Raw genomic sequence first — 25,285 nt, forward strand, 5'->3', positions numbered from 1 at the left:
CCTCTCTATGAGAGTCGCCCACTCTCTCAATGGAGGAGACAGTGCACTCAGCCATGAAGGTCAATGCAGTGCTCACACTATGCATGGACTCCTCCACAATGGAGACCATGGCACACAGATCCTAATGGATCTCCACCAGATCCTCCCACACATCCCACCGGACATCCAGCATCTGCCGCCTAATGGATGACTCCAGAGGCTCATCATCTGCCTTTGACTCAGCATCGTCCTGGTCCCCAGCAGTCCAACTGCCAGTGCCCTGGGCACTCCCTGCCTTCGCCTGCTCCTCAAGTGAGCGTGAAATGCCCTCGTCAATGTGCACCCACATTCTAGCCACCAATCTAATGCCCACCGAGGTGCTGGTATCTGCGCTGGTGCCTGGTTCAGAGAATGGGTGTGACGCAGGTGCAAATGAAGCCCAGTTCTCCTCTGGTATCATTGTCCAGAGAGCGAGTGCGTGCTGGCGATTCTAAAAGGGAGAACAAGGACATGTCATTAGTTAAAGTCATCACACTGTCACTGTGCCTGGCACCCTTGTGAGACAATGGAGATCTGCATCATGGTGTCATTGTCTTACAATGATCAACGGGCTCCCATCAATGAAGAGACTACACTAGAATGGTTGCACAATCCCAAACTCTCACCTCAATGCACTGTGTTCCTACCTTCGTCTGGCATCTCCGCCTCTCCACAGACGGTTGCATGTTGGAGTGTGCCAGCTCTTAAACTCAAGGGCTTAAGCTCGATCCTGGTCAGCAGCAGTTGATCCCGGCTTGATGGCAATGTCAGAGTGAGGGATATGCCAGGCCAGGAGGTTACATGTTGTGGTTGAATGCAATTCTGCCACTGCTGATGACCCACATTACTTCATGGATATCCAGATTTGAATTGCTAGAGCTGTTCTGTGATGAACCTGGAGCAGGGGCAGCACCAGGCATACCTAAAAATGTGGTGCCAAACTAGTGAAGCTACAATACAGGACTGCATGCATGCTAAACAGTGGAAACAGTATCCTGGTATGATAGAGCTAAGTGATCCCAAAACGTAACAGAAGGTGGTAGTAACACATACACCATGGCGAATTTCCTCAGTGTGAAGATGGGGCTTCATCTCCACAAAGGCTTTGCAGTGGTTGCGCCTATCAATACTGGCTCTGACAAATGCATCTACAACATGCAGATTGGCGAGGACAAGGTCAAGTAGATTTTTCCATTTTGTTGATTCTCTCACATAAGAAATGGAATGAACTGCCTGAGAATGTGGTGGAAGCAGGTTCAATCGAGGAATTCAAGTGAATATTGGATTATTATCTGGAAAGGAAAAATGTTCCGGGCTAAGGGGAGAAGGCAAAGGAGTGGCACTAGGTGAATTGTTCCTTCGGAGAGCCAGCAGAGGTATAAAGGGCTGAATGGCTTCCTTCTATGCTCCCATGATTCAATAAATCAATATGGTCATGGTTGCTCTTCAGCCTCAACTTCACTTTCCTGCCTGCTCCCCATGTCTTGATTCCCTGAGACACCAAAATTTTGCTTATCTCAGCCTTAAATATAATCAATGATGGAGCATCAACAGCCCTCTGGGACGGAGCATTCCAAAGGTTCACAACCCTCTGAGTGTTGAAATTTCTCCTCATCTCAGTCCTAAATGATCAGTCCCTAACCCTGAGGCTCTGCTGCTGTGTTCTAACTTCCCCAGACAGGGGAAACAACCTCTCAGTATCTACCTTGTCAAGCCCCTTCATAATCTTGCATGTTTCAATGAGATCACCTCACATTCTTCTAAGCCCCAGGAAGTATAGACACAATTTACACAGTCTCTCATCAGAGGACAAGTCTCTCATCCCAGGGTCAAATCTAGTGAATATTCGCTGTACCATTTCCAATGCTAGTATATTGCTCCTTAAATATAGAGACCAAAACTGCACACAGCACTCCAGGTGTGCAGGCCCAGTCTGATAGATATGTCCCTCTGGACTCGGCCAGCTTGGTCAGTACTGGTGCTATCAATTGATTCCCGGTGATGGACATTGAAGTGCTCCACCCAGAGTGCATTATGTGCCCTTGCTGCCCTCAGTGCTTCTTCCAAGTGGTGCTCAACATGGAAAGAGTATTGATTCACTAGCTGAGGGAGCACTCTAGGTGGTAATCGGCAGGAGGTTTCTTTGCCCCTGTTTGATCTGATGCCATGAGGCTTCATGGGGTCCAAAGTTAATGTTGAGGTCTCCCAGGGCCACTCCCTCCCAACTGTATACCATTGTGCTGAGACCCCTGGTGAGTCTGTCCTGCCGATGGGACAGGACATATCCAGGAATGGTGATGGAAGAATCTGGGACCTTGGCTGTAAGGTATAATTTGGTGATTATGTCACACTGTTTCTTGCCTGGTCTATGGGACAGTTCTTCCGATTTTGATGCAAGTCCCCAGATGTTGGTGAGGAGGACTTTGCAATGTCGATTAGGCAGGGGGTGCCTTTGTCATTTCTGACACCTAGGTCAATACCAGGTGCTTGGTCCAGTTTTCTTATTTGACTTGTCTATAGTGGTTTGATAAAATTGAGTGGCTTGCTCGACCTTTTCAGGGGGAAGTTCAAAGTGAATCATATTATTGTGGTTCTGGAGTCACAGGTTTCCTTCCGTGAATGACATTGGTGAACCAGATGGGTTTTTATAACAATTTGAGAGTTTAATTATTATCATTAATGAGACCAGCATTTTATTTCACATTTATTAGTGAATTGAATTTAAATTCCACCAGCTGTCATGATAGGATTTGAACTCATGTCTTTGGAGCTGAGCCAAATCTGAACCTCTGGAATACTAGTCCAGTGTCATTACCATTATGATACCATCAGCTCATATTTCCTTTGTATCAGCAAAGACATTAAAATCAAAGGCTACACCAAATTATTCTAGTTATTTATTTTCTATTTTTCCAAATTTAACAAGTTACCCAACCTCTAAAAAAGTAACTAATTAGTGCAATTACAACAATCCAACATTCAACTTTAAATAAGGTAACAATCTTCTGCTATAATGAATAAAAATCATGAATCTAGTTCAATAATGTTCAATCATGTGATTCTCCTAAAGCTGATTATTCACCAGTGATAAGACACCTCCTGATATATTAATAAATAGAGCAGGAAGAGAATTTGTGGTATGCTGTGCATGCAACTGGAAGACCCAGATTCAAATTAGCTTTATTTTGCTATACTCATAGCTAAGTCACCTCAGATGAAGGAATAAGATTGGTCAATTACAAAAAAGGAAAGTGAATGGACCAAGGTCAAGTAATAAAACAAGACATTCTTTGGGCTTTCAGAGTTAACACGTGCTACCCCAGTTCTCCAGTAATTACTATAAATCGTAGTGATTTTGACGATTGTGCTGAAATCTGGTGTTCAAAACATGTGTCTCTTGGAAAATAGTGGGTGCCCAGCTCCTGATTTTCTGTCATTCAATGGATAAAAAATCTAGGTGGCAATGATTTTCTAAGATGTATTCTCCGAGAGTGTTGCATCATGGAGTCACCCATAAGGTTACTCATACAAGTGACATTGAAAGTACTGATATGTTTTACAGAGCATATGGAACATACAGTAAGCTCCGCTGTGACCCTGATATAGAAAGTCTTCTATAAATCTATAAAGGTTATTGAAGTTATCCCTCCTAATTGCCCTATTTTGATCTATCACTAACTAATCAAACCATTATACAATATTTTAAAATATATACAAACAAAACCACCATTCACCTTCAAAAAAGAAAATGGAAAACCCAATTGAAAAGTTTGCTTCTATTTTGGGAAGTTTCTTTTAGATACCAAAGGCGATTTTGATTTTTAAAAACAAATCACACTGACCGTTTCATCTGCTATTCCTATCGACACTTGAGGTCATCAAGTTCAAGCTGACTAATTTAAAGCAAATCAATCGGCTACAGCTCAAAGGAGGCCCCATTCACCGCATGGCATTAATAAATGCAGGTCTAACTGAAATATTAAAAAATCCACATTTTCAGAAAACAGACATCTATAGGAAAATTGTATTTTATATTTTATGCAAGGGCAATAAAATATGATATCTACAATCAGGTAAATGAAATTGCTCTTCAGAAGAGATCAATGCATTTTCAATACAGCAGGAGGGTTGGTATAGGATTTAATGTGGCATGATCAATAGTTCTGTAGAAAGCAGCAAATTAAATTCCAACTACACTCACTATACTGGCAACTGTCGCTTTGGGAGTCATATACTTTCTCCCACTCTTTGATGTTCAGATAACCAGTCCCCACAGGACTTGGTATGCTACACATTATTCCCCAGGCAAGATGGTAGTAGGTGATTTATTCTGCTCTTTAACCATGTTCTAAGATCTGTGTGATACAGCCCTGACCATTTGTTCACCAATTCTGTCTCACCCCACTGCCAATCAAGTCTCTGCACATCACCTGCCCAGAAAACCCAAGCGATATCAGAAGTTCGATCACACAGAGAAATGATTCCGTCACAGTGAGTTCTTGCACCGATACATTAAAGAAAACAGTCACTGAAATTTTCCTTTTGGGGACAATGGTTTAGTAGTAAATGATTGATATATAGACTTACTTTAAAAAACAGTGACAAACTCACATAAACAATAATTGTGTCTGCAAAAAGAAGGCTCAAACGGTGTGGATCAATCAATTAAACATGGTTCTATGGGAGTACACATTTTACAACAACGTTTTTGGGAAATCACAGAGGTGCTATTAATTTTTACAATCATTTGAACAGTGGGAACTGCTTTGGAAGACCTCTGAGTTGATTTTTCTTCAAGTCATTGGGGAAGAAATCCATCCACATTATTTGTGAAATTTTGTACATGTTCTGCTCATGAATCTTTAAAGGTTTATCACAATGAGCACAACTGGAGGGAAGCCTGTTTTCCTCAGTTTCTTTAAAATCTACATTTTTGGAGCAAGGCTTTTGAGATCAGGTAATCGTTTAAGCAAAGCGCGGTGATCTATCCCAATACTTGCTACAAGTCCACCATTATTGGAGGGAAAGTCAGTGTAATTGATGGCATCTCCTTCAATTGTTGTCATCTGACCTCCCAAAGCTTTCAGTATGGCATCACCAGCACAAATGTCCCACTTCTTAATGAAGGTCACATGGATGTACACATCTGCACTATCAGGTTGTGTGTCTTCTCCAGTATCCAAAAGTGAAAGTACTTTGTACCCTGTTATGTATTGAAGCAAAAAGTATACATGGTCAAAATAAAATCCCCAATGGAATTTCACTTGAAGAATAAAAAGGTCTGATTAGCTTACGATTAGCGTCACATGATGCCAAAAAAAGCACATTGTTTGACCTAGAACCAATAGAGTAAGTAAATATCAGATTATAATTAAAGAGCATTAGAATTCAAAAACTCCAGTGAAGCCTGGCCAGAAAAGGCAGAGGTAAGGGAATGTATTAATTTTTGTAAGGATTCCTTGGAATCCAGGTGGAGCATAAGTGGATCTTCTCCGACTGGCAGCTGTACAACGGTTTCCAAGCATTAACTTTGTATAAGAGGCCATTCTTGTATCCCTCACAACATCCAATTCCCATCCCAATGCTTGCTTCCGCCCACTGGGTTTGAACACTGACAAGGCTCACCCACCCTGCACCCAAAGCTGCCACTGGTTAAAATTGGGACTTTTATTCCTGGCCCAAGCAAATTGCTCAGTTGCACACCGTATGTAAATAATAACTACCATGGTAGTTATTTCCATTTGAATATAATCCACTGCAAAGTCATACTTTATTTTTAAATTCACTTATGGGATGTGGGCATTGCTGGAAACACTGACACATGAACATACGAATTAGGAGGAGTAAGCCATTTGGCCCCTTGAGCTTGCTCCACCATTTAATAGGATCATGGCTGATCTGATTGTGGCCTCAACTCTACTTTCCTGTTTACCCCCTATACCCTTGGACCCCTTTGTCAATCAAGAATCTATCTAACTCAACCTTAAAAATATTCAATAACCCAGCCTCCACTGCTCCCTGGGAAGATAATTCCATAGACTAACGGTCTTCTGAAAGAAAAAAGTTCTCCTCATCTCTATCTTAAATGAGACACCCCTTATTTTTAAACTGTGCCTCCTAGTTCTAGTCTCTCCAACAAGGGAAAACATCCTCTCAAGATCCACTGTGTCAAGTCCCCTTGGGGGGCAGGATCTTTAGTTCGGCAGGGAACGGACCCTGGGCTGCGATTTCGTGTCGGCTGGCCAATAATGTCCAACCAGCACGAAGAGCACGCTGAGAAGCTCAGCGCTGCCAGGGTGGGGGTGGGAGGAGGGCTAGTGCTGAAGTCAGCGCGGGCGTGGGGGAGTGCGGAATGAAAGCTCCCTGAAGGCAGAGGTCTGCCTCAGGGAGCTGAAGAATTTAAATGCAATAAAAAACAATTTTAAAATCCCGAAAAAAATAACCCATCAGAATCAGTCACCTGAACATATGCAAGATGAAAATTCTGTCCACACATTTTTATTTTTTGATTTATTAACGGAAACCTCATATTGTCCTTGGATGAGGTTTCCTGAAAAAGGTAAAGACCGCCTGGCCGATTCGCCCGCCTGCCAACTGTAACGTTCGACGGGCAACGAAAAATCTCCATTAATTACAAGTTTAATGGCCTTAATAGGTCTCTTAACTGTCGGTGGGCGCCCTTCTGACTCTCACGTGTGCCTGCCGACCGAAATATCGCGTGAGTACGTGATGACGTCGGGACGCTCGCCTGATGCCATCACACACTATTTCATGTTCGAGCGGGTCGGGCACATGCCCGCACGCCGTGTGAAAATTTCTGTCCAGGATCTTAAATTTTTCAATAAGATCATCTCTCATTTCTCTAAACTCTGATGTATAAAGGCCCAACCTGTCCAACATAAGATAACCTCTTCATCCCAGGAAACAGTTGAGTGAACCTTCTCTGAACTGCTTTTAATGCAATTATTTCCTTTCTTAAGGAAGGAGACCGAAACTGTACACAGTACTCCAGGTGTACAATTGTAGCAGAACTTTCCTGCTTTTATATTCCATTCCCCTTTCAATAAACAACAACATTCCATTTGTCTTCTTAATCACTTGCTGTACATGCATACTAACTTTTTGATTCATGTATCACGACACCCAAATCCCTCTGTATTTGCAGAGTTCTGCAATTTCTTTCCATTTAAATAATATTCTGCAGTTTTATTCTTCCTGACATTGATTGCCCATCCCTAACTGCCTTTGAGAAAGTGGTAGTGAGTTGTCTTCTTGAACCACTGTGTGTGGTGTAGGTGCACCCAAGGAACAATGATATATTTCCAAGCCGGAATGATGTGTGACTTGGAGGGGAATTTTCACGTAGCGGTGGTGCCTTTATCCTTCTAGGTGATAGAGATCACGGTTTGGAAAGTCCTGTTGATGAAGCCTTGGCGAGTTGCTGTACTGCATCTTGCAGATGATACATACTCCAGTCATGTTGCTAAGTTGAATCAAAAACAACACATGATGCTTCAAATATTAATGACATAAGTGATGAATCTGTACAGCAGGGCATAACTCCCACAGGTGTGGAGCTGTAATTGTACGCAGAGGGAGTGCTCAATCCCCATATGGGACATACCAAACATAAGCAAAATAAAGTGCTTTCCACAAAGAAAGTGCCAAATTGACACGTGAATCAGCCTCATATTGTTCAGTTCCTACCTATCAGGTCCACTACACCTCTGGCAGAGGCCTGGCAAAGCAAAATCTGCAAGACATTTCTCTTGATGATGAAACAGTGCTGAGAGAAATAGAACATCTAAAGCCATGACACTATTTTACCTGACATGTAGTTCCATTTGTTTATCCCCTATGTAACTGCTGCCATGGTATTAATATTTTAAAAATAAGTAGCATATGTCTTGAAAATCTTTGCTGCACTCGAACATCATGGTCAGAATTTTTAGGCGGAGTGCGGGCGCGCATCCGACCCGATCGGACACGAAATCACGTGAGATGACATCGGGCAAGTGTCCCGACATCATCTTGCGCCCGTGCAAAATTTCGGTTGGTGGGCGCGTGCAAAAGTCGAAAGCGACAATTAAGAGGCCAATTAGTGTAATTAAAGTTGCAATTGTCTCCGATTTTTCGTGGCCTGTCCAACCTTATGGCTGGCGGGCGGGTGAATTGGCCAGGCGGACTTTGCATTTTTCATGAAACCTCATACAAGGACGGGGTGAGGTTTCCGTTATTAAATTTAAAAAAAATCTATGGTCAGCATTTTCATCATGTATATGTTCAGGTGACTGACCTGTGATGCTTGGACATTTTTTCTTCTGATTTTAAAAACTTTATTTAATTGTTTTGAAGTCTTCAGCTCCCTGAGGCAGCTCTCTGCCTCCAGGGAGCTTTCTTTCCGTGCTTGCCTGTGCTTACATTATTGTGCTTATATCAACGCCTGGCCTTCTCCCGCCCCTCACCCCAGCAGCGCTGAGCTTCTCAGCACGCGCTTCTCGCTGGCTGGTCGTTAATTGGCCAGCCAGCGTGAAATTGTGGTCGGTGGTCCATTCCCTGGCCAATCCCGGGCCCGCCCGCCAACCTAAAAATTCTGTCCCATAATGCACACCACAATGGTTTTCAAAGCGCAGAGTGGATCATACTTGGTTTTCAAATTTGAGCAAAGAACTAGCCAGCCATTTTCAGTGTGATCTGCTAATAGATAGCAATAAAGGAATATTTCCCCATGCTGTGTGCTGTTTGTTAAAAGCCAAATATCAATACCTGTGCAGGGTGGGAGATAATCAAAAAGATATCATTTAACTGGGTTGGACAAGTAACTAATGCAGGAGGTTTCTGCCCCAGACCATAGGTGCAGCAGTTATTGACAGAATCTAACAGCAGGGGGAAAGACAGTCTGGCATCACAAAGGACACAATTACAGCAGCAGGCTTCAACTAACCCAGGCCACATATACTAATTCAGTTACTGGGAACATCAGGATACCAACGAATGAAGACACTCAGACTCAGGGAGATGATGATTAACATCAGACATTGGAGTGAAAACAACCTATTGGGTCAGTTTACCATTGCACTGCAACAAATTTATGACTACCCTCAGTTTTTATGCCACAGGTTCCTTCCAGACATGCAAACGTGACTCTCTTTCAGAGCTAAGCTTCTTTAGTAACTTTGCTCCATTAAGCTGGTAATTAAAGCCTAATATTGTAGGTTTATTTGCTTAAACATCCCTATCTAACAGCAGAACATATAACCAAAGTTTCATGGTGTTAGTTGCACCATTGGGAATATTAGCATGGTGGTTGTGTTACTGGATTATCAATCCAGAGTTCAAATCCCACCACAGCAGCTGGGGAAATTAAATTTGGTTCAACAAATAAACCTGGAATAAAAAGCTAGGGTCCGTAGTGTGGTAGCCATCTGGTTCACTACTGTCCTTTAGGGAAAGAATGAGCTCTTCTCATGTGATCTGGCTGTATGTGACTCCAGACCCACAACAATGTGGTTAAATCTTAACTGCCCTCCGAAATGTCCGAGCAAGCCAATCAGTTGTATGAAACGCTCATCACATGGACTGCAGCTGTATAAGGTGGCGGCTCACCACCTTCTCAAGGGCAATTAGAGATGGGTAATAAATGTTATTTTTCCAGTGACGCCCACATTCCATGAATGAATTGAAAAAAGCATTGTATAAAAAAAAAAAATCAGTGATTGTTTGCATGTGCTCATTTGTGTGTTCATCATTAATCCTCTGGGAGGCATTACAAGGAACAGCTATTATTTCGCGTATGTACAAACATTGTGAACTGCACATGAAGTTATAACTCTGAGGCAATCAAACATGCAACAGGTCTTTGATGGAAAAGGCTGTGTCCTGAGGGAAATAGGCTATGGTGCAACAATGACCAATGATCCCTATGTAGGCCAGACCAGGTAAGGAAGGCAGATTTCTTTCCCTAAAGGACATGAGTAAAGCAGATGGGTTTTTACAACAATCAATAACAGTTTCACAAGCTCCCGTTTACGGCGGGTGTCATAGCGGGCAGGAGCAGAAAACATCGGGAGATCACAAAAATCGGTTTCTCGTCGTCGGAAAACAAGTTTGTGATCGTCTGCTCCACCCGTCAATGGTGGGCCATGTTTCCCACTGCCGCATGTTGGGGACCTGAGTTCTATACTTCAGCATCTCAATACCCTGCTCGCCAGAATCATTCCCCCATGCTGGATCCTGAACTCACGTCAGTGTGATTGCATGCCGACGTGTTTCACAATGGTGCTTCTGGCGACCGGCATTTCGCTCAGGACCTTGAGATTTGTTTGCCTACCTCGCTTCAGCACTCATGGTCATCAGTACCAAGCTTCACAGGCAGCACCACCTCATTTTATGGGGGCTCCCGGGCAGGTTTCTACCTACCAGACTAGCGGGAAGTTGGGGGTGGCTTTTCAATGGCTGCAGGGCTAGGGCTTGCTTGGGGAAGGCAGGTATCGCAGGGTGAATGTGGGGGCACATGTTGTTCTGTGTAAATGGCCTCAAGATGGTGAGGGCTGAGGAGGTAGTCTCCAGAGGAGATGAGTCCAGATGGAGATGTGAGGGTGTGTGTGAGAAAATGAGTGATGATTTCTCTTGAGTTGGCAGTGAGTGAGATGCCAGTGAATGTGTGATGGCCTTATGAGTTTTTCTTTATTCATTCACAGGAGGTGGGTGTCACTGGCTAGGCCAGTATTTATTCCCCATTCCTAAGTCCCTTGAAAAGGTGGTGGTGAGCTGCCTTCTTGAACCGCTGCAGTCCATGTGGTGTAGGCACACCCACAGTGCTGTTAGGGAGGGACTTCCAGGATTTTGACCCAGCGACAGTGAAGGAACGGCGATATATTTCCAAATCAGGATGGTGAGTGGCTTGGAGGGGAACTTCCAGGTGGTCCCATGTGTCAGCTGCCCTTGTCCTTCTAGAAGGTAGTGGCCATGTGCTTGGAAGGTGCTGTCTAAGGAGGCTTGGTGAGTTCCTGCAGTGTATCTTGTAGATGGTACACATTCACGCCACACAATGCTGCTACTGTGCATCGGTGGTGGAGGGAGTGAATGTTTGTCAATGGGGTGCCAATCAAATAGGCTGCTTTGTCCTATATGGTGTCAAGCTTTTTGGAACTGCACTCACCCTGGCTAGTGGAGAGTATTCCATCACATTCCTGACTTGTGCAATGTAGATGGTGGACAGGATTTGGGGAGTCAGGAAGTGAAATGCTCACCACAGGATTCTTAGCCTCTGACCTGCTCTTGTAGCTACAGTTTACATTTATATGGCTAGTCCAGGTCAGTTTCTGGTCAGTGGTAACCCCCAGGATGTTGATAGTGGGGGATTCTGCGATGGTGATGCCAATGATTGCCGAGGGGCGATGGTTAGGTTCTCTCTTGTTGGAGACGGTCATTGCCTGGCACTTGTGTGGCTAGAATGTTACTTGCCACTTGTCAACCCAAGTCTGGATATTGTCCAGGTCTTGCTGCATTTGAACATGGACTGCTTCATTAATGGAGGAGTCGTGCTGAACATTGTGCAAAAATCAGTGAACACTCCCACTTATCACCTTATGATGGAAGGAAGATCACTGATGAAGCAGTTGAAGATGTTTAGGCCTAGAACACTACCCTGAGGAACTCCTACACTGATGTCCTCGAACTGAAATAATTGACCTCCGACAACCACAACCATCTTCCTTTGTGCTAGGCATGACTCCAACCAGCATAGAGTTTTCCCCCTGATTCCCAGTGACTCCAGTTTTGCTAGGAGTCCTTGATGCCACACTCGTCAAATGCTGCTTTGATGTCAAGGGCAGTCACTCTCACCTCACCTCGGGAGTTCAGCTCTTCTGTCCATGTTTGAACCAAGGCTGTAATGAGGTCAGGAGCTGAGTGGCCCTGGTGGAACCCAAACTGAGCGCCAGTGAGCAGACTATTGCTAAGCAAGTGCCACTTGATAGCACTGTTCATGAATCCTTCCAGCACTTTACTGAGTGTGTGAGTTTAGAGTGATGAGATGGCTGCCTTACCCTGGCAGCATAGATGAGATCATTTATCCTCTTTCTGCATTGGATGGCCAACTTCTTCTGTGCAGCATTGGCACTGACCAAAATTGTCACCACCTCCCAAGCCGGAGTGGTGAGATTGCTGGACCTCTTGCAGCCAGAAGGGGGGTAGAGGACATCACAGCGGGCCTCCAAAAGGCATTCTAGTGATGGGTCACTGAACTCTTCTTGGCTTTCAGGGCCATGTCTTCACTGGAGCAGTCCTGGGCTACAAGCATTGAGAACTGTGTGCCTGGCTACAGTTTAGATATGGCACCTGGAGTGAGGAAACGGTAAGGTAATGGCGTGGCAGGTGATTCAGAGGCCGCTCGGCAGCGACTCGGCATGTTTCCTGTGGCTGCATAATTAATGAGGCTGGAGGCAGACGATAAGGTGTAACAATGTCTTTTTTCACGCTCGCCACTGCACTTAGTGCAATTCAGGGAAAATTCCAGCCTTGGTCACATTACTGAAACTAGTTTATCAGGTGAATTTAAATTCTACCAGCTGCTGTGGTGGGACTTGACCCTATGTCAGAAAGCATTCGCCTGGGCTTCTGGATTACTAGTCTAGTGACATTACCACGACAACATCATCTCCCCTAAAATTCTTATTTGGCAACACTTTAGGTGGGTTAGGTTAGGCTTACACTATCCTGCAGAGAAGGTGCACAAAATGAGAAGCTTTGCTGTTGTCTTTGTTGAAATACAGCTAAGGTGCAGGATAACTGTGCACAGCAGGAGACCAGCAACTTTTGCAGACAGACAGAATGGTGAGTAAGGAGTTTGTCGCCCACGTCATTCAAATGAGCTCCGCCATTTGGTTGCTGTGGTTTGTGCTATTTTCATGCGTCGGCCTCACTGGAATGCAGCTGGAAGGCTGTGGGTGCCAAACATACACGTCATTGAAGCTCACAGAGCCCATCATGGAGGAACTCAAGCCCAGGCCTGCAGTAAGTTATGGGTATTTTTGCAGAGCCAGGAGGAGTGCTGCTGCTTCTCCTGGAACACAAAAAATAAGTCAGAAAAAAAAAGAGGTTTGGAGCCTTTTAGTGGAGTGGCAAAAAATAGTCCCTTTAAGGACAACTACATAGGCCACTCACTGGGCGAAATTTTACGGCAGCGGGATTTTATGTTCCCGCTGAAGCCAATGAGGTTTAGAATGTCTCGTCGCATTTTACAGCCTCGTCCCTGCTGAAACGGGGTCGTAAAATTCTGCCCACTGTCTGACACATTGTAATTTTGAAGTATGCTGCACTCCAGGCAGGGTTCTGACACTGAGGGTCCCAATTTGCATATTTAAACAGCCTCACACCTGAAGCAAGCAGACAAGCTCTGCATTGTTACAGGCTCGTGTGAGGGCTCCATCAAGGTGGTCAAGTGCCCCACCCTCCCTGGTTTTCCTCCAGCCTGCCAATATTTTCAGGTAATCAATGGGCAGGTGGCAATTAAAAATAGTTTCCATTTCATTCCATTAAGCATATTCAGAATTGTGGAGTTGTTTGATTTTTATGCATATTTGTTGCAAAGAGCTCATTAGGTTCTTTACTTGTAGACAACTGGCTTTTGAAATTCATGAGCACAAAAAGGGACTGCCAAAAAGAAATGCTGTTTTGTGCAGCAGTGTGTATGGTATATGTGTTTAACAGGTTTATCACTGTATTTCTCCTTTATCTTCTGTTGGTTATTGATTTTCATTACTACTCTGTATTCCTCACACTGATGGAATATCACTGGCAGCTTTAAGCATAAGACCACGGCAGCTTTGGTGGACACTTGTCTTCACTGCACGCTACCATATTGTGATGGGTGAGATGACCCATAGAAAATCGGCCTGCACTACATTCTCACTAACTTCAAAAGACATTTAATGGCAAAAAACTGTGCTGTTAAAAAGAATGTAAAATTTGTCATTCTATAAAAACGGAACTCAACAACTGGATTTCCAACTTCTTCATTACTTGTGCGAATTCAGTAGATAAGCAAATGCTTGGGACGTGTTACGGCTGATTTACCACCTCCCATCCTCCGCCAATCTGACAAAAGAAATTCCACGTTCCTAACCTGCACTTTACCCCCGTTTTATTTGTAGGTTGGAAATAACACAGAAAAAATATATTTAGCCCATTTTTTGACAGAAGGGGCAAATGTGCCCCGGTAAAGCTGGCGAGAGCAGGATATGGTTCCAATTGCATCATTAATGAATACTATGAGTACACATTAGATGCAGTTACATCACCATTCAGCAGTTCAAAGGCAGCATTAGGTTTTAATGCTTGTATTGACAAAGCTTCCAAGCCATGCTATCATGGAGACATGAAGGATTGGATTTTCCTCCACAATCTCATCCCAAAATAGGAAGGACAATGGTGGAAAATTAGGTCTTAAAATCCCTACTTGGACCAGCCCTAGCCACAAGCTCACCAGCTTCCCCTTTGCCTCTCAATGTATGTAAACGCTGATGGTGAGGCAAGCCCCGTCAACATGCCCAATTTCTCTACTCACTTGCTGCTATCTTTGTCTTCCCTAGAAACCACCAGAAGGATGACAAAAGTGCCCAGGATGATGGAGGATGATAGCCTAATAATGAATTTCCCTCCTTTCTTCCTTTGGGCCCACTTAGCTTCTAAAGTATCAGTCCAGCATGAGGTCTTCAGTCAAAGTAGTATTGTAGTCTTTGGGGTTTTTCTGACCACTTCCCTTGTACTGCTGTAGTGATTGTCCCATTGCAGCACTACCTCAATTTGCGCCTCCTCTACAGTAGGCTTCATTTTGAAGGAAGAAATACCAACTGGGGCTGGAGGTAAAATTGGCCTGGGGGGTCACAGGCCACAAGCGTGTGGCCATATGGGAGTGGATTTTGGAAAATCCAGCCCCAACTATAATGCAATATATTGAATTATTTTTTCCCCATCTGGATTAAGATTTTTGTTTTAAAAAGAGCCAATTTTTGTATTCGCCTTCATAAGTAATATTATCATTGTCGACAATATTAGTGAACTGATTCATGAATGGGACGAAGAGAATCAATCAATCTAGATTTGCTAAATCGGAGGACCCACCTGCTCCGCCTGCAGGGATAATGGTAGTGTCATTTCCAAAAGCTCCTTTGCAGTAAGACTTCACTGCTCCTGCGTGGGATCTGGAGACAATTACTGTAGGTGTCTTTTCCTTGTAGGCTTTCCGTGGATGAATGTTTGATGCACCATCAACCATAGCCCAAGCTACAAGATGAAAAGTAGAAGAAAAACATTGTTTTGGATGTCAGGCAAGGAATGCGAAAAGCCAACAACTCTTAATCATAGTTTTCTTATTAAAACAGATTTGATACACTGCAATCCTCTTTCAATACTAATCCCAGTTGTTAATCGTTGATTAATTGTGTTAAATTGTATGCAGATGGTGGGCATTAACAGGGGATTCATTCACTTGAGCGCCTTATGAACATACACTGACTAAAACTCTGGTTGTTGGATTAAGAAGTACATACATATAATGTGTATCTCTAAATAAATATAAAAGCGTGTAATGATTGACTCCAGTTCTATCCTTTATATCTTTCTAGATATTAAAGATATCAAAGGATTTGGGGATAGTGCAAGAAAATGGCGTTGAGGTAGAAGATCCACTATGATCTAGTTGAATGCAAGTTGGTGCAGCAAGTTGGAGAGGCTGAATGACCCACTCGTGCTCCTATTTCCTATGTTCCTATCCTTCACCGACTGGCTTTCTGGATTGGAACACCATTATCTACAATGTTTGAGCAAATAATTGGGAACCAAATCCATACCTCGAACTTGAGGTTATTTTTTCAACCCTCTGGCCAGGATTTTACGGTTGGCATGTGGGGGCGGGCCTGACACACTGGCACGTAAAATCACACACGACGATGTCAGGCATGCATCCCGACGTCATCGCACTGTCTCATGATGTTTCGTTTGGCAGGCACGCGCCAGAGTCGGCTGCGCACTCGCCGATAACTAAAAGCCTATTAAGGCATTTAAGGAGCTAATTAATTTCAAATTTACGCTGCCTGTCCAACTTAACAGTTGGTGGGCAGGGGAAAAGGCCAAGCGGCCTTTATGTTTTTTAGGAAACCTCATCCACGAGCAGGATGAGGTTTCCTAAAGCTTTTACAAATTGAATAAAAACTTTTTTTGAAAAATAAAAACATGTCCCATCTCATGTGACACAGCATTTATATATTTTTAAAAACTGCTTCAATCTCCCTGAGGCGAAAGAACGCTGAACCCGACTCCCCCTCCTCCCCCCCTGCCTGCACAGGTAGTCCTCAGCGCTACAGCTCGCGTATTATGCTGGGCGTGTCTTAATTGGCCCGCCCGCGTAAAATGGCGCTGAGGAGCCAATCGCGGGCAGTGGTCGGCTCCGTGACAGCCCCCGCCCACTCCCGCTGAGCTGGCCCGACGCAGGAAAAATTCAGGCCTCTGAGTACTTGGTTTGGCTGTTAACCAGTAAAAATCCCACACAGTGAGATGGGTGACGAATGCTGCAAATGTTGACATTTCACACAGCAATTTTGCCATTGCTCTCTCCAAAATGTCCTGCATATCTAATTTGAATAGACCGCTGTGATTATAGGGCCAAGTCAGAAGGTACAGCCAAAGATAATTGTGCTTTCTGTTACGCCAGAAACAATACCTGGTACCTTCATTTAGGGCTGATATTTTAACAATGGTTTATAATTATTCATAATGGTAATTTTAGCGCAGTTTTCTTTTTACCAACTGTGCCTAGGTATTTTGGGTTCATTTATGTATTTTCCACATTTACGCATAAAAGTTTGGACAACACTTGCTAAACAATCTTGATTGTTCTAAGAATGACACTGAAAACCAATTTCAGATTATCAGTCAGGCATGCATTGTGGGTCACTTGCGCATGCTAGAAGCCACATGTATTCATACACACAGGGCCCTGTCCTTTGCAGACAGAAGGAGGATGTCCACACATTGCACCTTTCTCAACTAAACAAAAGCGGGGGCAGGACGGGATTGAGCCAGAGTTTGTGCATATACGATTCACAGAGGCAGCTAATCATTCAAATCACCAATTGCCTCCAGTGAAGTGGGATTTTGCAAGAACAGGAGTGTGGAATCCAGTGTGTGCATATTAGAATAAGCAAGAGGAGGTCTGAACTTGGTGGATTCTTATGAATAGCCAGAGCACCCCTTTGGAGAGGTAAGGTACACCTTTCAATAGGGTGCTGAGACACCTTTGGGAGGGGTAAGGCAACCTTTGTGAGAGTTAAGGCACCCTTTGGGATTGTTAAAAGTGAATGTGATTTTGCGCTTTTTATGCACAAACTCACTGGAACCGTCAATCTGTAAAAGAGCTGTCACGCTGTCAAGGAGCTGTACAGCAGTCAAGGAACTGTCCAGCTGTGAAGGAACTATTAAGGGACTCTCCAGCTGTCAAGGAAATGTTAGGGGACGTCCAGCTTTCAAATCGGTCAAAGCTATCCAGAAAATGTCAAACTTCTCAAAGCCACACAGCAAGTGCCAAACTTGTCAAAGCTATGCAGGAAGTGTCAAAGCTGTTCAGGAACTAGGTGAGTTGGCATGGATGGGGTAAGGGCAAATGATGGTGGGTGGGGAGCATGGGTTAGCATGAGTTGGCATGGGGTGGATAGAGGGGAACTAAGTTAGCATAGGAGGCATGGAGGCCATGGGCGGTGGGTGGGGGGCATGCATTGGGCATAGGGAGTGTGAGGGAGGGTGAGGGGGTGAGGGCTGAAGACTGGAGGGATGATTTTTTAAAATTACTTTTTATTTATTTCAACGCAGTGCCGGAGCACATAGGCAGGCCTTGCGCCCAGCCCTCCTCCGCACCTGGCAGCCTGCGGGATTCATTCCAGGGTTGCCCGCCCCAACTCGTTCTTTTAAACCCCTCCTCCCCTGACCAAAAATCCCACCTGTGAGTGGCCATTTTTAAAGGTTGAGGTCACCAAGCCAGGAAATCTACCCACTCATCGAACTTGACCCAGGGACAAAAATCTGGGCCTAGTTGTTTATTAAATGGAAGAAATTCAGAATTGCTTCTTGCTTCACAGTCTAAATGGTGCTTTGCAACCAAATTTTAATATTTGCGTGTAATAATAGCCAAATTGAATTGTAACTAAGCTGATCTAACTTACAGACACTTTGTTCCTTTCCTTCTGCAAAACACCACTGAAGTATCTAACAGTTTTTCAATCACCGCACTCATCTATTCAGCCTATTTTTAATTATTTAAATAAAATGGCTGACATTAGTCTATTAACACTTGCAATTTAAAACAGAAGTTACAAAGGGTTAGGGCTAGTTCTGCTTTTACTCATTTGCTCCTCTGCTTTAGTTATGATTGCCAAGTTTGATAGATCTGTACAATTCCTATCTTTCAACATGACGTCCTGATATTTTCATCAAACTAATAACCTACCACCCATATTTCATTCAAATCAGACTATGCAAATATCACTGCCTGTGGCATTGATGCAAAGCATTCCACTTTTTGGGGAGTGGGTGGAGGGATCAGATGAAAGAAATAACAATGGGAATCTGCCAAAACATTGTTGTCTTCACAATCATTGCCTGAAGAAAGAAAACCTTGGACTGAAGCAGGTTGGGGCTCCAATTAGTTCCACGCCTTTTCCAAGCTTGAGCAAAAATCAAACAAATTTTATACATTAATTGATCCGCAAACCTGGCCTTCCATACAGAAACACAATATTTTAGTTTAGCTATGCGGGAACAGTTGAGATGTACATCATCTAACTTCATAACTTTAGGGATGGATATTACTTGTAACAGCTTTTTGCAGCACCCTCCAGTCCAGTTTATTTGCACAAGTCATTGAACCACTGTTTCAATGTTTGCTCAATTAGTGACATTCGGGCCCCTCAGTCGGAAGATTGTGGGTTCATGTCCCACTTAAGCACAAAAATCTAGGCTGACCTTGCAATGCACTATTGACAGAGTGCTACACTGTTGGAGGTGCCATCTTTCAGATGATATATTAAACTGAAGCCTCATCTGCTCTGTCAAGTGGAGGTAAAAGATCCCGTGGTCATTATTTTGAAGAACAGCAGGAGAGTTCTCCCTGGTGACATGATCAATATTTATACCTCAATCAACTTCACTGAAATAAAGTTATCTGGTCATTATCACATTGCTATTTCTGGGAGTTAACTCTGTGCAAATTGGCTGCCATGTTTCTTGCATTAGAACAGTCACTAAGACTTCAAAAAGTTCTTCAACATCCTGAGGTCATGAATGGTGCTATATATAAAAAGAATTCATGCACTTTAAAGGGGCCTATTTACAAGGAGAATTAACAGCTTTGACTAATACACAGAGTGAATGGTACTTTCAGTCACTGTGTGGAACATAGTGGTTCAATAAGATTGAGGTTTATTTTTCGATAACCTCTGAGAGAAATATATCAAGGTTCCGCTTGCCTATTATTCATTTCCATTAAAGCTAATTTGAGCACCGAGGATATGGCAACTCAACAACTGCATCTGTTTCCATGGAGACCACTTTCAGCCTCATTATCACTTTGAGGGCCATAAAATTCTTGTCAGTAATTATCCAACAAACAGGGTTTCCGACATTAATCAGAAAGTTGTCAACTGCTATACATACACGCATACTATAACACACTTATATTTTGCATTTTGTGCCTGTCAAGTGTATTTAAAGATGCTACATTTCCTCCTATCTATCACGTTTTCTCTGTCCTGACCATTCATGGTTTTGTGCACCATAATCTGTACAAATGTCAGTATGCAATTGTTGCTTCATGCCATTTTTGGTACTTATTTATTCCTGAAAGGTCTTTCAGCCAAACAAACTTGAGAAGTAGCATATTAACAGTTCCTGTCAGCCAACACCTAACCTGCACAGCGACCTTTCCAGGGCATCTGGGATGTGTGTGAAGAGGGCAAACTACTATGGGAAGAATTTTCGAGTCGGCGAGCGGGGATGGGGCCCGCTCGCCAACACGTAAAATGATGCGCGGTGACGTCGGGCAGGCATCTCGACGTCACTGCGCATCATTTAGGTTTTCAGTTCGGTGGGCGTGCAGTCGAGTCGGCTGCGCGCCCGCCGAACTGTCAAGGGCCTATTAAGGCCATTAAGAAAGTAATTAAAATAGTTAAGAATGCTGCCCGTCCAACCTTAAGGTTGTTGGGCAGGCGAAGAGCCCAGGCGGCCTTCGCATTTTTCAAGAAACCTCATCCACGGGTGGGATGTGGTTTCATGAAGGGTTTATTAATTAAATAAAACATTTTCAAACATTTGATAAACATGTCCCAGTTCATGTGACGCTGTCACATGAGGGGACACATCTAAATAATTTTTCTCTGTCGTTAATAAAAACTTACATTCTGAACTTAATCTTCCTGAAACAGCTCTGTGCCTCAGAGAGATTTCTGCACTCTTTCTGCGCACATGCGTGAAAGAGCGCAGGCCCCGACTCAGGAAATACCTCCCCCCACCCCCACCCCGCGCCCGCACAGGGAGCGGGTCACACGCGTCACCCTGGGTGGGCCTTAATTGGCCCACCCAATTAAAATGGCAGCGCAGCCCCGATTGGGGATGCCGATCGGGTTCACGCCCGCCCCACACAACACCATCCTCCGACTGGGGTAAACTTCTGCCCTTTGTATCTCCTTCACCAATCAGACTGAAGAATCATTAACGAACAATGCCGAGTCTAAACCAGGATGTGTCAGTTAGAATTGTGAATTTAAGATCAAATCCCCCATAAAAAGTGAAATAAAGAGAGGAGAAGAAAGATTGGATTGAGAGAGATAAAAAGAGACAGGACAAAAACGTAAAAAGTTTATTTTAAAATCTCTAACAATAGTTAAAAGCTGAAGAAATGATACTCCACACTTGCAGAAATTAACTTTCAGTGCCAGAGAAGTTGTTTGGCAGTGATTAACACTGATAATGTTATTAAAAGGATCCTTATATAGGGAATGACAAGCCCTAACATTTTGTAGTGACTTTAGTCTGCATCTACAATGTCAAGACAGAAACTTCGCGCCGTTCGATACACTTGGAGGAAAGTCTTTGAGATGCTGTGTTTGGGAAGCTTATGGGGAGGCAGAGCATTTCGGACAGCAATTTCTGGACTTTAATTTTTAATACATTTACGCTCACTGGAACTTGCTCTCTGGTGAGGACTGTTAGCCTCTCTGTTACTTTTATAGCAAAATCTGGCCAATTACCTTTTTATTAACATGGCAATGCAATGGTTTGAGAGCCTGCCTTTCTTTCAACAAGCCCCGATGAGCGAACACATCATTCGAAGGCAATCACAGAATCCAGTTAATGTCAATAAGTTAATAGGGATGGGAAAACGGAAGCACGCAGTGAAAATGATGAAGGGAACATCGTCATTTGGTAAGAGGCGGAATACGACCCACACTCTTTGCCGGTGATGTGGGGCTAAAGCATTTCATCTGCAGAAATTGACCTGCGGTAAATGTGCCTAATCTGCCAAGAGAAAGAGGGAGTTTAACTGGAGTGCGAAGGCCAAAAGGGGAATCACAACTGGTACAGGCCACATGAGGTACCTGAAGGCGGTGTAACGCCGATTCAGGAATGGATTCCGTGAAGAGACCACCTCGTAGCCCAGACGTTCCACAATGGCTTCCTCCAGCACTGCATGAACTACCAGTGTATCAAATAAACAAATAAAGCTATGGTTCGGAAAAAAGAAACAAAAGCTTGGACCTCCTTGCTATGGGAGCTAAGACTGTGTGTTTCTTAAAGTGATGGACGCAGAATGTGTCCAAAGTAGCCGCTGGGGGGGGAGGGAGTTGGGAGCAGGCGCACTATCTTTGTGTGACTGATGAGCAGTAGTGGGGAGAGGAGGCACTGGAGGCCTGATATGGGCCACTGCGGTTGTGGTGTGGCGTGCGCATGCAGAATCCATGTGCGATTAGCCGCAATGAGTGGTCTTCTCGGTTTCTCAGGAGAAGAATACGCACAATGCCTCTGAGCGTTTGTGCACTGCAGGCAGCCAGGCCCAGCTCATCATTTTAAGCTGTTTCGAGCAGGAGGCCCGGGAGCTTGAGAGGCGCCAAGCGCCCAGGTCCACTGGTGTTGGTGAGGCTGGGGTGGAACGGCCAGGTATTTGAGGTCAACAGTGACATCCGCTCTGTCCTCCCACCATCCACAGCACTGATGATTGTTTGAATTGTTGTTGTAGCAACATTGCTCATTCACAGACTGATAAGAGTCAGAGGTGTGGGTCATACACAAAGGTCCCTTAGCTCTTCGAAGATGCGTGTGTCAAGCACCTTCCAAAGTCGCCTTATCCCATTTCCGAGCACTATCCCCATGGCCTTGTATGCCATGGCATCGCAACTGCACATCCAAATACTTATTACATGTTAGGAGGGTTTCTACGTCCACCACCCTTTCAGGCAGTGCATCCCACATTACTGTGTGCAAAAGTTCCTCATCATTTCACCTGTCAAGCTCATGCCCCTTACCTTAAATCTATGCCACCTGGTTACTCATCCCTCCGCCAAGGGGAAAAGTTCCCTACTGTCGATCCTATCTATGCCCTCAAAGTTATAAAGTTCAATAATGTCACCCCTCAATCTCCTCTGCTCCTGGGGAAATATCCCAGTCTATGCTATGTCTCCTCATAAGTCAAACTCTCCAGCTCGGCCAGCATTCTGGTCAATGACCTCTGCACTCTCTCTACTCCAATCACATCCCCCCCCCCCCATGAAGCGTATTTCAGAACTGCACGCAGAACTATAACTGTGGCCTAGGCAGCGTTTTCTGCACTTTTGCAACATGACCTCCCTGTTCCTATATTCTATTCCTCGGATAATAAAGGCAAGTGTGGCATTTACCTTCTTAAACGCCTTATGTACCTGTCTCACTACCTTAACTGGCCTGTCGACTTGCCCAGCATGATCCTCCTTACTTTCCACGGTCCTACCATTCCTCGTGTATTCCCATACCTTGTTTGTCCTGCCCAAGTGCATCACCTCACACTTATCCACATAACATTCCATTTGGCATTCCTTAGGCCATCTGACCAGCCCGTCTGTATCCGCCTGTAATGTAAGGGTATCCTCCTGACTATTTGCCACCCCACCAATATTCGTATCCATAGGTTCTGGAAGGTTGAGTGCATAATGAGCCAGTGGAACAGTGATGAAGTTTGTCAGTATGTGAACGCTAACTGATCCACTGTCCTTGTTGTTCATTTCAGCATCATCAGAGCCTGGCCACCAGGAGGAACTGCAGATGCCTCTCTCGCACCTGAGGGCTCTCAACTGTTCCCTGTGTCACACCATTTCTGCAAGGCAGGCACCAACGCAGATACTAGCACATCGGTGGGCATTGCAACATCGGCTAGTGTCCTGGGGGCACTTCACAATTGCTGGAGGAGCTGGCAAAGACAGAGAGTGCCGATGGCACCAGCAGTCGGTAGACTGCAGGGATCCAGGCACATGCTCAGTCAGTGCGTGATAATGTGCCTCTGGAGTCGTCCGCAACGCAGCAGCTGCAGGAAATGTGGCCGGGTGTGCGGGAGCATCTGGGAGTGATACATGAGGCTGTGCTTCGCTTGGCGTCCGTGGTGGAGGAGTCTACACGGAGCATCACTGATGCAATGAGCCTCATGGCAGAGCGTCATGCTTCTTCCATGGAGAGAGTGGCGACTCTTGTGGAGAGGCGTCTCCAGGAGAACAATCAGGTTCTCCTGGGGTGACGCTCGGACCTGCAAGCCCTCACAGCGCCAGTGGCCACAGGTGGTTAGTGCCAATGTGGGAGATGGTGTGGGCTTCAAGCTTCCCAGCTCAGTGCCCATCCATTGACGGTGAGCAGGGAGGTCCGGGGTGACCTCACGTCGGCAGAGCAGCTGCCTGTCGTATCTGCGGCTCCTCTCGTGGCGCTCCGGATGAGAGCAACAGCTCCTCCCAGTGACCGCTTCATCAGGTGAGGCTGCGATGACTGGGGAGATGTCAACTGTGGACCTGGCAGCTCCCTCACAGGCGGGCCCAGCACAGGCTCCACAGGCCAGAGGACGGCCGCCAAGGTCAGCGAGACCAATAGGACAGCAGAGTCAGCAGGCTGTTCTCAGATGCCACTCCGAGCGATGGGGCGGCACCAAGACGTAGCACCCGGAAACGGAAACGTAAGGCACATTAGGCACACCACGGGTTTCTCACTGGTGCTTTTGTGTTGGCCCTAGATTAGGGACTTATTATTTGTTTATGTTTGAAAAACGTTTTGTTTTGATTTTGTGTGACCTTCTGATGGTGAAAATTAAATCCAGATGTGTTATCATGGCTGAGGGTAGCTCCTTTGTTCTGCATTTGTATGTTTTACATACATGTCATGAGTGCTGAGTGGACATTGAGGTTTATGTCCAAAGCCCTTAATTACAGCTGATGCCCTGGCAGATTTAGCACTTAAGTGCTGAGTATGGAAGCGCCAGGCAAGGCTGGTCCTCCTGATCCACTTGTGTGGAGCAAGCTGAAGGTTCATTGGATTAAAGTCTCCCGGGTGTCCCTGCCTCCTTGACGTAGTCCTGGGTCAGTGTTTAGCCCCTCATCATTCCCCTGTGCTTCCTCATCCTCAGAATCAGTGCTGGACTCATCATGTGCAGCCGCATCCACTGTGTCAACGTCTTCATTGTCCACTGCATCCCCCCTTTCCAGCGCAAGATTGTGGAGAGCGCAGCATGCTACCACTATCACCGACACAGGATTTGGGGAGCACTGGAGTGCGCCCCCGAGTGGTCCAGGCATTGGAAGTGCATCTTGAGAAGACCGATGGCTCTCTCCACCACAGCTCTTGTGGAGGCCTGGCTCCTATTGTACTGCTGCTCAGCTTCTGATATTGGGTGGCGGAGAGGCATCATGAGCCACCTTCTGAGGGGATAGCCCTTGTCACCCAGCAGCCATCCATCAAGTCAGGCTGCAGCACTGAAGTGCCCCGGCACCTGGGAGTGACTGAGGATGTAGGTGGCGTGGGGGCTGCCTGGGTACCTTGCACAGACTTGTAGAATCAGCATCCTGTGATCACACACTATCTGAACGTTCATGAGATGGAAACCCTTCCTGTTGACGAAGGCACTGGGGTCACCTGCTGGCTCCTTGATGGCCACATGTGTACAGTCTATTGCACCCTGGATGGGGAGGAAGCCAGCAATGGCCGCGAAGAC

The 25,285-nt window shown here is 45.1% G+C and overlaps 1 protein-coding gene across 1 annotated transcript in view; it reads right to left on the reverse strand.

The window, feature by feature from the left end:
• Positions 1 to 2,902: 2,902 nt before the first annotated feature.
• Positions 2,903 to 25,285, reverse strand: part of LOC144688568 (Golgi-resident adenosine 3',5'-bisphosphate 3'-phosphatase-like) — a 41,780-nt gene continuing 19,397 nt past the window's right edge. The window contains exons 4-5 of the mRNA XM_078555303.1: positions 15,145 to 15,306; positions 2,903 to 5,221 (exon numbers count right to left, since the gene is read on the reverse strand). Of these exons, the coding sequence (XP_078411429.1) occupies positions 4,944 to 5,221; positions 15,145 to 15,306 (440 nt within the window). The 3' untranslated portion in view covers positions 2,903 to 4,943. The remainder of the gene's footprint in view (positions 5,222 to 15,144; positions 15,307 to 25,285) is intronic.

This window comes from Cetorhinus maximus, chromosome 13 (genome assembly GCF_964194155.1).
Source record: "Cetorhinus maximus chromosome 13, sCetMax3.hap1.1, whole genome shotgun sequence".
Taxonomy (NCBI): Eukaryota; Metazoa; Chordata; class Chondrichthyes; order Lamniformes; family Cetorhinidae; genus Cetorhinus; species Cetorhinus maximus.